Below are 12,378 nucleotides of genomic sequence, written 5' to 3' on the forward strand. Positions count from 1 at the left end.
ATAAAATTAGGAACGTATAATATCTGAAAATGTAGCTAGCTAGACTATCTTACCCGTATACATGGATGGAAGCTTCTCCCTCTCTGTCACGGATGCCATGGTTGCCCTTAGTTTGAAGATGTTATCCGGAGACAAGTGTTTTTTACAACAGCCTTCTGTGTTCTCTTTTTGACTCCCTCTGCATATTTGCATTTAAGCGTGAGATTTTTCTCCATCTCCTTAGCTATCATACTCTTAATTGCACCAGGCATTCCACTGATTTCAAAACTGGGTCTTCCAGAAAGTGGAGAGCAACACTTTTGTAGTTCTACTATGTGATATATTTCAAAAAAGCAGCATTACAAAGGAAATGACATACACGTACTGACCAGCTCATGTTATAGACAGAAGCGTGCTACAAACTCATCTCTCTGCATGTTCAGCCTTTATCTCAGCCAATCATGGCTAGTGGAAAGGTTCCTGTCTTTTTCGGTGGCTAAACCAACTATTCGTATTTATTCGTATTTACAGATGGCATACAAGTTTGTTATTAAGGCACGTGAAAGTTCACATGTTCCAAAAGGCATTTCTGCCCAAAAATTATATATATATTTTTTAAAGTTTATGTTCAAATGGCTCTTCTGTGAAGTAGTGACGCGCGACATACACCTAGTTTCATAAAACGAGTCACAAATGTCAAACTGCTGCAAAAGCTAATGTAAACCTGTCTGTCCCTCTGTGTCTCCTCCTCATACGGAGCCCAGCCAGGCCAAGTTTTTCTGTGGAAGAAAACTCAATCACTGTTCATTTACAAATAATGAGCCTTGGGAGAAAAACAGCTGCTGTCATTCATCGACTAGATTCCTCCTCGCCACAAGAACCACACCATGTGATGAATGGTAGCAACTTCTCATTTCATTCACTTTTTGTTGCTGGTTGAGACCAGCAATGATATGTATTGTAGCTAGTGCTACTATACATCTTTTGTCTAACCTATCAAATCTCTGGAGCCGAACACTGTATTTGACTCAATGATTGACATTGAAAGTTAAGTGTCAAATGGGGGGTGTTGTGCTAATCGACATTTGAATTAAAACATATCTCCTTTTAGATCTTACCCTGCCAACTTTGCCTCAAAGTGCAGTCTAACAGTACACAACCATAATCAATGCCCTTCACATGTTTTAGAGAATACAACAATGCAGATATGAATAGACTGCGCAACCATCATCTCTGCTTTTCAAATCATATGTCCTGCTAGTTAACAAAAACATTGTTGAAGCCACCGCTCTCCAACCCTCCACCATTTCACCCCTTATTAGATAGGTTTGTGGGCTGCTCTTAGCACACAGATGTTAGCAGCAGGCGTTTATCCCTATTGGCAGCTCTTTGCCTTGGAGTTGCTTGTTAGTTTTCTGGTGATAAAGGCCCCTCTGTTTAACAATGAGAGCTCTAATGCATTCTTCCAGTGCTGTCAATACATGTTAAAGGTCAGTGTATGGTCGAGTCCAATACTTTGATGGCCAAATGCAAAAGAGTGTCTCATCTGCTTCTTTATCGTATCGTAACACATGTTGGAGGTCTAGACAATACCGATATTGGAATAGGTTATTGATTTCCATGGTTATTGTTGCAATCCAATTTCCCCTTGCCTTCTAAAAAAGGGTATCTTAACCATTCCAGTCTATAGCCATAAACGCTAGGTGGTAGGTGTCTTCTTTACCATCCATCCTCCTTGCATTTACAGAATGGCTGTTGTTATTGCCTCTGCTGGGTTTCCAGCCCCTGTGACTCAACCAGAGTCTGATAGCCTATTGGTATTATTTTTATGGTTACGTATTTTACTTCTCTATTGTCTTTCTCTCTGCGTTGTTGGGATGGGCCATGTAAGTAAGCATTTCACTGTTAGTCTACAATCTGTTGTTTAGGAAGCATGTGACAAATACAATTTGTTTTGAGTACAATAGGCCTTAACCACTGAGCCTCTCTCATGTCACATATAGTTATGATACAACTATAGCCCCCCCGACATTGACGTCTTGGCAAGCACATAGAGACGCGTTAATTACAGCCAGCGGAACATCCGCTCTGAGCTGAATTACGTTTTCATTAATTAGAGAGAAACCCGGCCTCCCTCTGATCGTGTCCACAGGGTCCCACTCACCAAACCTCCAATCACCCAATCCCACACTCTCATATCATATAGGAGGGACAGAAGAAGAGGGGTTGGAGCAATTAAGGTGCCCGCAATGTCATGTAAAATGTATAAATCTTCTGGGAACCTCGCAAGCTAATATTTCTGACAGGCAGTGAGATGTTTCTGCTGCCATGAAATATGCACAGTGCGTGCAGGTGATTAGTCATTCTTGGGTGCAAGGCTGGGTGTAATAGAGTTGCAATAGTGTGTGTGCAGTGGAGGAGAGGATAGGGAGTTAGTGGAGTGAGTGGAGAAACCTGATGTTTGAGCAGGGTACATAATGTAGGTCTATATTGACCTCAATAAACACTCAGTAATCTTTTGGTGTGTTCAAGTAATATTTTTGTTTGTTAGAAGCCTTTACATTGCACATAGTATGTTTTTTAAAGTATTTTATACTGTACAGTATATGCAACAAAATAGCCTAACCTGCAAGACCATATTACTTAATGTGGTAATACTGTGTGCATGAAGGAAAAAAACTATAATTTTAGCAGCTGAACTAACCCAAGTCAGACTGTAAAATCAACCATTTTTTAATGGAAATACATTTAATTTGCAAGCACTTTTATGTCAAACACTGAGTCCAATGAGTTTCCCCCCAAAATTGACAGTTTTGACATAATAATTACATTTGTCCTACTTCACACATGTACAAGTGTGTATTATACATATGTGTGAATTGGAAATGTGTTTTTTTGCATAACTCACTCCCCCTGAGACACCCTCGGAAAGTGGGGTCACAACCAGAGATCAGCCATTATTGATGGCAATTCTGGAGCAATTAGGGTGAAGTGCCTTGCTCAAGGGCACATAGACAGATTTTCCCACCTAGTCATCTCGGAGATTCGAACCAGCAACCTTTTTGGTTACCGCCCCAACGCTCTGAACTGCTAGGCTACGTGCCGCCCATACATAGTAGCAGTATACAACAGGAAAATAAATAGTATTGCAAAAAAACAAACATTGCAGTTAGGCATGTATCGAGGTATTTACAGCATGGCTTCTGCCTCCAAAGACTCGTCTGCTTTCTCTTCCTTAGTGATTTGTGCCTATCAACATGGAGGTATCTCTGTGTAAGCAGGTTCTGTCAGAGAGACTTGATCTCCCTGATGAAACACAAAAGCATGTTGTCGAAGGGTTACAACAAAGCTCCACATTTCAGGTGTGTGGCATGTGTTAAAAAAAATTGTGCCGTGAGGACACATCAGTTCTCCCTTGAGATAATAGGACCACCAAGATACTGTATTAGAGTGCAGTATATAGACCATCACCTTACTTAATAAGTGAGCTGCAGTGTCTACTATGCGACTTCTACAGATCAATTCAATGTGATGTAGATTACATGTATACAGGTTGAATGTATGGATGAGTGACAGCTTTAAAAGCACTTTTATCCACCCTCTTTATACTCGACAGGAGCTGCCAAATGTGACTGATAGTGTGGTAAATGTAGCTGAACATAAAGCAGCCCACTCCACAACTCACTGTTAACCGAGCAGAGAGCAAGCTCCGTAAACGAACACTATGCCCTTGGTACAGGTAATATTTAGTGCAGGTTGGTCTGACCTCTCAAAGGATGTGTCTTGCCTTGGTAAACCTCACACACCAATTTTAGACATCTGAAGAACAAAATATTCAGTTGTGTATGGAACGACTAAGAGTTTCCAGTTTTTCTTTGTCAAAATGAGAGAATGACTTGACCATTACAAGACTATTTTCCATATCATAACCCTCTTATGTTATATCCCATGAGTTGAGTCAACCATATGGCCAGGTTCTGTTCATCCTGATAGTCCCATAGTTTGCAGGCCTAAATTCCATTGTTAAACTGCCCCCAAGTGAACCACTCCCCCAGCGCAATCAGTCCTGTAGTGCGGGGGGGGGGCCAGGGCAAGGCTACAAGTGGTGGTTCTTGGAGAGGTATGCGATGAGAGCTACAGCCAGGCCCACATATATGCCTGTCCCGATGGTGATTGACAGCACAGCCAGGAAGAGGGCACGTCTGGAGCTGGAGCTGGCCAAGTGGAAGTCCCCCTTAGACACTGCCTTGTTCGTCTGAGAGAGAGAGAGAGAGAGAGAGAGAGAGAGAGAGGGGGGGGGAGACAGAGAAGCAAGGCGGGGAGAGATAGACAGACAGAATTACTCAATTATTAGGAGGAAATGAAACAGTAGATTGGCCATTTTCCAGTGAGATGTCTGGGGGATCTTGTGAGGTCTCTCAGCAAAACATGGCAACACACAAAGGATAATAATGAAATCACCTGTGACTCAACCCACCAATCGGGCCTATAGCCTTTTGAAGTGCGCAAGATGTTACCAAGATTAACGAGGGATATTCTGATTAACACATTTCTGTCTCAACAACCAAGAGGTATTCCTTATCATTTCATTTACACTGTACATATCTTCCCTGACACACTTCTCTGTGAACTATTAGCCCTTATTACCTTGCTGAGGATCATTCTGATGTATTATGTAAAGGGGAGGGGGAGTTGGATTGTTAGCAAGCAGACCTTGATCTTTTATCTTCAGCATTATGGGTGGCCATCAAACGATTGTCTCCAGACAGGCTCTCTCTAACATTGTTAATTGTGCACTTTTGAACTCAAAGACATTTATTAATGAACCAGTCCTTATTTAAAGATTCCAGACGAAGCTCATCACGAGGTGGGTAGGGGCTGAAAGCTAATTACCCCACCGGTGCATGGCCCAAGGTTTCAAAGAACTGTTCTGTGGTCACTGGAGGGTGAAGACAGGAGATGAGAGGATTGTGATGTTTTAATCTTGTTATTTTTTATATTCAGACAGGTGCATAAATGGAGACTCATATTTTTATGTACAGTGAACACAATGTAACAGCGAAATAACAAAGGGCTCTATTCAATCTATAAAGCGTTACAGATTCTGTCATTTCCAATTGAGCCGAAATATGTGAGTGTTATATATGAGTGTTTACCGTGAATGCAGTCTCCGCTGAAGCAGAAACATTGCTTTTAAATTTCAATCACGCTGTAACGCTGAACTTCTGCGATGCGGATCGAATAGAGCCCTAATTACATTTTTTTTAATCAGAACTTCCACCACAACTACAGTCTCTATCGCTGTTGTCTGTCAAATGTTTTGTTCCTTCTCAAATACCTTTCCAATTTAACTAAGAATTTCCCTAATTATATAATTCTGAGTGGAGATATTAGATTAATTTCTCATTCTTTTTAGGGGGGGAGGGAAATCTACAACCCTTATGAAGCTTGCAATATCTTTGTTCATATACAGTGCAGTAGAAAACTGCTTCTCACTGAAGAAACAAACCTCCTCTGCTGCTGCAGGAAAAGAGTGAGTCAGAGGAAGTGAAATGGTTCCTTGGACGTTGTGGGAACGTACGTTTTTGGTTTTCCAAAAACAACGACGCCATAAGTGTCCTGACCGGTAAAACGTAACGTTTTTTTAAACGTTCTGAGAACATTTAGTCTGTTCTGGGAAAGTTGTTTTTTTAGGTTGCAGGGAGGTTCTGATAACGTTTTACTATGATTCCTTGAAAGTTTTATTAATGTTCTGAGAATGGAAATTAAATAACTTTCTGACACTACTAGCTTAGTTTTGGTTAACTGTTTTGAACTCCAAGCACAGATAGGACACATGTAAATGAATTTGCTTTAGCATTAAACATGCAAACACATGTATTTACTTTTGTGGCATAGCGTCAGTGAGATTCAAATGATGCTGAAAACCGAATGTATGTCTTTAAATAATGTTAGAACGTTCTCTGAATGTTACTAAAGTTTGCTTGTGGTTTTTATGGAATGTTTTCTTAACATTCTCTGTACAATTTGAGAACTTTAATTTAAATAGAACCATAAGGAAACATTACACTGCAGTACTGAAATTCCCAAAGAGGAACATTGTTTCTTAATGTTCTCTGAACTATTTGAGAACATTCCCAATGTTAAACCAGTTGGAGAACCTCCCTAGAACATTACCAAAATTGTATGAAATGTAACCATGTTTGTACTTTTAGGAAACGTTCTGTTAGAGTAATGAAATACCAAGAAAGTAACGTTATTTTGTTCCTTAAACGTGCTGAGAATTTTCCAAAACCAAGCAACTATCCTGCACCGTTCCCAGAACGTTGTGGGAAGGTTGTATGCAAAATAACCATAGAACCACACTCTCACCAAGCTCTAAGAAACATATGGTTCTCAGCATGTTATGTGCTTGCTGGAATGTCATTCTGTGCAACAGGTCCATCCTTGTCATGGCAATTTAATTTTCACACAAAACAGTGCCAAAGAACAGCAATGTTGGAATCATTGACATATGGTTTAATCTTACCAGTGTACGAAGAGACCATAACAAATTATAGTCAATCACAGGAAGGGATATAACACCTCTGTGTTAGGATCTGTGTAACTTTTGGGATCTTTCATAAAAGCCAGGCTTTTAATTCTCAACAAAACCAGGTTTCTATTCTTGCACAATCATAAAAACTAACTAATACCCAATAGGCTAACTGAACATGCATTCTCTCATACAGTTCCCTTTTTAACACCAAACACATCACTGGTGTGTGTGGCTAAAGAGCTAAGGCAGCAGCTACTCTTCTAGACAAATGTAGGCAGTTACCATATATATATATATATATATATATATATACACTGCTCAAAAAAATAAAGGGAACACTTGAACAACACAATGTAACTCCAAGCCAATCACACTTCTGTGAAATCAAACTGTCCACTTAGGAAGCAACACTGATTAACAATAAATCATGATGTTGTGCAAATGGAATAGAGGTGGAAATTATAGGCAATTAGCAAGACACCCCCAATAAAGGAGTGGTTCTGCAGGTGGTAACCACAGACCACTTCTCAGTTCCTATGCTTCCTGGCTGATGTTTTGGTCACTTTTGAATGCTGGCGGTGCTTTCACTCTAGTGGTAGCATGAGACGGAGTCTACAACCCACACAAGTGGCTCAGGTAGTGCAGCTCATCCAGGATGGCACATCAATGCGAGCTGTGGCAAGAAGGTTTGCTGTGTCTGTCAGCGTAGTGTCCAGAGCATGGAGGCGCTACCAGGAGACAGGCCAGTACATCAGGAGATGTGGAGGAGGCCGTAGGAGGGCAACAACCCAGCAGCAGGACCGCTACCTCCGCCTTTGTGCAAGGAGGAGCAGAAGGAGCACTGCCAGAGCCCTGCAAAATGACCCCCAGCAGGCCACAAATGTGCATATGTCTGCTCAAACGGTCAGAAACAGACTCCATGAGGGTGGTATGAGGGCCCGACGTCCACAGGTGGGGGTTGTGCTTACAGCCCAACACCGTGCAGGACATTTGGCATTTGCCAGAGAACACCAAGATTGGCAAATTCGCCACTGGCGCCCTGTGCTCTTCACAGATGAAAGCAGGTTCACACTGAGCACATGACAGAGGTGACAGAGTCTGGAGACGCCGTGGAGAATGTTCAGCTGCCTGCAACATACTCCAGCGTGACCGGTTTGGCGGTGGGTCAGTCATGGTGTGGGGTGGCATTTCTTTGGGGGGCCGCACAGCCCTCCATGTGCTCGCCAGAGGTAGCCTGACTGCCATTAGGTACCGAGATGAGATCCACAGACCCCTTGTGAAACCATATGCTGGTGCGGTTGGCCCTGGGTTCCTCCTAATGCAAGACAATGCTCGACCTCATGTGGCTGGAGTGTGTCAGCAGTTCCTGCAAGAGGAAGGCATTGATGCTATGGACTGGCCCGCCCGTTCCCCAGACCTGAATCCAATTGAGCACATCTGGGACATCATGTCTCGCTCCATCCACCAACGCCACATTGCACCACAGACTGTCCTGGAGTTGGCGGATGCTTTCGTCCAGGTCTGGGAGGAGATCCCTCGGGAGACCATCCGCCACCTCATCAGGAGCATGCCCAGGCGTTGTAGGGAGGTCATACAGGCACATGGAGTCCACACACACTACTGAGCCTAATTTTGACTTGTTTTAAGGACATTACATCAAAGTTGGATCAGCCTGTAGTGTGGTTTTCCACTTTAATTTTGAGTGTGACTCCAAATCCAGACCTCCATGGGTTGATACATTTGATTTCCATTGATAATTTATGTGTGATTTTGTTGTCAGCACATTCAACTATGTAAAGAAAAAAGGATTTAATAAGAATATTTCATTCATTCAGATCTAGGATGTGTTATTTTAGTGTTCCCTTTATTTTTTTGAGCAGTGTATATATATATATGTCTAAAAGTATGTGGACACCCCTTCAAATTAGTAGATACATCTATTTCAGCCACACCCATTGCTGACAGGTGTATAAAATCAGGCACACAGCCATGCAATCTCCATAGACAAACATTGGCAGTGGAATGGCCTTACTGAAGGGCTCAGTGACTTTCAAAGTGTCCCTGTCATAGGATGCCACCTTTCCAACAAGTCAGCAGTCCAACAAGTCAGTAGGCCTAAAAAACATATGAGGACTTCTCCTTAGTCTGTAGTCTGTGGGTCGCTCAGGTGGGTGTCTAGGTATAGGGTTGGGGACCGTTCCATCATGATAGGACAATAAATAAATATACTATACTTGTAATTTATTAAAACATTTACTGTGTATCCCATATCTGCACAAAATTGAAAACTCCCTCTGTAACAAATTCTGCTCGCAGACACACATGGGCTCCATTTTCCTTTTTCACTCACTTAACTCACCACACTTTCCCAATCACAAAAACACACACCCCATCTTCCATCACAACAACACTCCCCCCACATATACACCCCAACATACCTACATACTGTTCCTTCTATGTCCACGGTTTGCTGGGTTTTTATCTCTACCATGTTTATTCCTACCTAATTTCGGGCTTTTGAGTACTTTTGTGTTCAAGTTCCTTATATTTTAAGATGTATTATTTCAATAATTGTCCTTTCGTCTAATGCTGTCTTTTATCCATTTATAAATATTATTTTACAACATTCTCTATCTTGAATGGTATAGTGTATTTGTAGTTTCTTTATCAATTGTTGTATTTTATTGTTTTCCTGTTTTTATAACAATCCCTACCATGTATAGTATTCGACTCCTCTATGGGAACTATTATCGAGAATAGCCATGGAGTAGTCTTGGTGTCTCAGAACAGTTGGTTATCAATGTACAGTTTATCAACTACGAGAGCTACACGTTTCTATCACTTTGAAGAGTGGGTAGAGAACTTTGCGCCGTTCTGAAATTTCCTTCAGGAACTGATCATTCATGCGCCTGAAGGGAAATCTTAACGCTACAGCACACAATGACATTCTAGACGATTCTGTGCTTCCAACCTTGTAGCAACAATTTTGGCAAGGCCGTTTCCTGTTTCAGCATGACAATGCCCTTGTGCACAAAGCGAGTTCCATACAGAAATGGTTTGTTGAGTTCAGTGTGGAACAATTTGACTGGCCTGCACAGAGCCCTGACCTCAACAACAGCCCTGACCTCATCAAACACCTTTGGGAGGAATTGTAATTCCAACTTCGAGCCAAGCCTAATCGCCCAACATCAGTGCCTGACCTCACTAATGCTCTTGTGGCTGAATGGAAGCAGGTCCCTGCAGCAATGTTCCAACATCTAGTGGAAAGCCTTCCCAGAAGAGTTGAAGCTGTGGGGGACCAATTCCATATTGGGGGACCAATTCCATATTAATGCCCATGATTCTGGAATGAGATATTCAACGAGCAGTTGTCCACATACTTTTGGTAATGTAGTGTATATAGAATTAAAAACATTACATTACATTTCGCAACAGATTTCACTACACATTAAGTGTGTCCTCAGACCATTACTCTACTACTACATATCTACAACACAAAATCTGTGTGTATGTGTGTGTATAGTGCGTATGTTATTATGTGTGTGTGTGTGTGTGTGTGTGTGTGTGTGTGTGTGTGTGTGTGTGTGTGTGTGTGTGTGTGTGTGTGTGTGTGTGTGTGTGTGTGTGTGTGTGTGTGTGTGTGTGTGCGTGTGTCTGTGCCTGTGTATGTGTGTGTCTCTTCACAGTCCCCGCTGTTCCATAACGTGTATTTTTTATAGTTTTATTTTAAATCTGATTTTACTGCATGCATGAGTTACTTGATGTGAAATATAGTTCCATGTAGTAATGGCTCTATGGAGTACTGTGTGCCTCCCATAGTCTGTTCTGGACTTGAGAAGAGACCTCTGGTGGCATGTTGTGTGGGGTATGCATGGGTGTCTGAGCTGTGTGTTAGTAGTTTAAACAGACAGCATGGTGCATTCAACATGTCAAAACTACTCACAAATACAAGTAGTGATGAAGTCAATCTCTCCTCTACTTTGAGCCAGGAGAGATTGACATACTGATGTTAGCTCTCCGTGTACAATCCAGGGTTACTCCAAGCAGTTTAGTCTCCTTGCTCAATTTCCACAATATTCATTACAAAATGTAGTTGAGGTTTAGGGTTTAGTGACTGATTTGTTCCAAATACAATGCTGTTATTTTTTTTAAATATTTATGACTAACTTATTTCCTGTCACCCATTCTGAAACTGACTGCAGCTCTTAGTTATGTGTTGCAGTGATTTCACTTGCTGTGGTATCTGACGTGTATAGTCAGCATACATAGAAACACAGGTTTTACTCAGAGCCAGTGGCAGGTCATTAGTAAAGATTTTAAAAAGTAAGGGGTCTAGATAGCTGCCCTGGGGAATGCCGGTTTCTACCTGGATTATGTTGTAGAGCCTTCTATTAAAGAACACTGTTCTGTTAGACAGGTAACTCTCAATCCACAATATAACAGGCAATGTGCCCTAACACATACATTTTACCAGCACCAGATTATGATCAATAATGACAAAAGCTGCACTGAATTCTAACAAAACAGCTCCCACAATCTTTTTATTATCAATTTCTCCCAGCCAATCATCAGTTATTTGTGTAAGTACCGTCCATGTTGAATGCGCTTCCCTATAAGGGTGCTTAAAATCTGATGTTAAATTTGTTTACTGTGAGATAGCATTGTATCTGGTCAAACACAATTTTTTCCAAAAGTTTACTTAGGGTTGGTAACAGGCTGATTGGTTGGCTGTTTGAGCCAGGAAAGGGTGCTTTGCTATTCTTGGATAGCAGAATAACATAAGGCTCCTCCACACACTTTCCCCCATGGCCCTGCCATACAAACTCAATTCAAAAGGATTTATGTAATGCTTTTTGTCAGGACATATATTTCAGTCCTTGAGCCCAGGCAGCATGGCAGCAAGTTGTTTTCTCCTGTTCTGTGATGCATTTATATATTGCTGACATATAGCTACCTCAGCCATGTCCAGACCTGAGGAACAGAGAATGTGGTTTAGCCACACACATCGTCTGGATTCACAAACTGCAGCCTCAGTTATAAGCTTTCGTGAAAGGCTAAGTACAGTATGTTCAAAAACATGAGTGAACCACGGTTCAAATGTGCTTGAATCATTTAGGACATTACCTAATTGCTCACTATATCAACAAGACTAACCCTAGCTCTTGTGAACTTAATGATACTCCAAACCGTAACAGGTTTTTATAGAAGATTCACTCTCTTGCCCACATTTCTGACTGACAAATATACTAAAGAGGCACTTACAAGACAGACCAGGAAGAAGACTAATAACATGCAACGTAATAATCACTTCATTTTCAGATCGATTAAAAAGCCTCCTACTTTGTGAAATTAAACATTGGTAATATGAGCTTAAACCTAGTACTCATTACAGATAAGGAGATATACAAAATGAGGTAATCTTTAAAAAAATGAAGCATGATGATTTCTCCAATTAGTCAAAAAGCATTGTTCATGGAAGCAAAGGATTAAGTTATTTTAAATAATGATTTTCTGCTTTTGCTGCTGCTTTGTATTGAGAGGTCAAATTTATTCTCGAATATAATAGATTACATTTACAGTGTCTGGACAGCCAACCCACCCCTAACACACACACATTCTCTGTCCAACTCCAAACAATGCTACCATGAGGTCCAAAGGCTGATTATTATCCCCTACGTGGGGATCCCTAATCCATGGTTAATCTGAGCTTGATGGTATTATTTTAAAAAAGAGAACTCCCACCCACTGCCCCCACCATCCTCCAAAATATAAGCCTCCACAGAGACCTTAAAGATCAATAGCAGACCTGAGTAGAGTAACTGCAGGCCATGTTACAGATTTAGTGTGCATCGAGCTGAAAG

The 12,378-nt window shown here is 41.4% G+C and overlaps 1 protein-coding gene across 2 annotated transcripts in view; it reads right to left on the bottom strand.

Annotated features, from left to right (window-relative positions):
• Positions 1-2,683: 2,683 nt before the first annotated feature.
• The window catches only part of LOC135512398 (synapse differentiation-inducing gene protein 1-like), a 28,811-nt gene continuing 19,116 nt past the window's right edge, over positions 2,684-12,378 (bottom strand). For both annotated transcript variants that reach the window (XM_064934399.1, XM_064934400.1), the window contains exon 4: positions 2,684-4,234. In XM_064934399.1, the coding sequence (XP_064790471.1) occupies positions 4,076-4,234 (159 nt within the window). In that variant the 3' untranslated portion in view covers positions 2,684-4,075. The remainder of the gene's footprint in view (positions 4,235-12,378) is intronic.

Source organism: Oncorhynchus masou, chromosome 24 (genome assembly GCF_036934945.1).
Source record: "Oncorhynchus masou masou isolate Uvic2021 chromosome 24, UVic_Omas_1.1, whole genome shotgun sequence".
In the NCBI taxonomy this organism is placed as follows: Eukaryota; Metazoa; Chordata; class Actinopteri; order Salmoniformes; family Salmonidae; genus Oncorhynchus; species Oncorhynchus masou.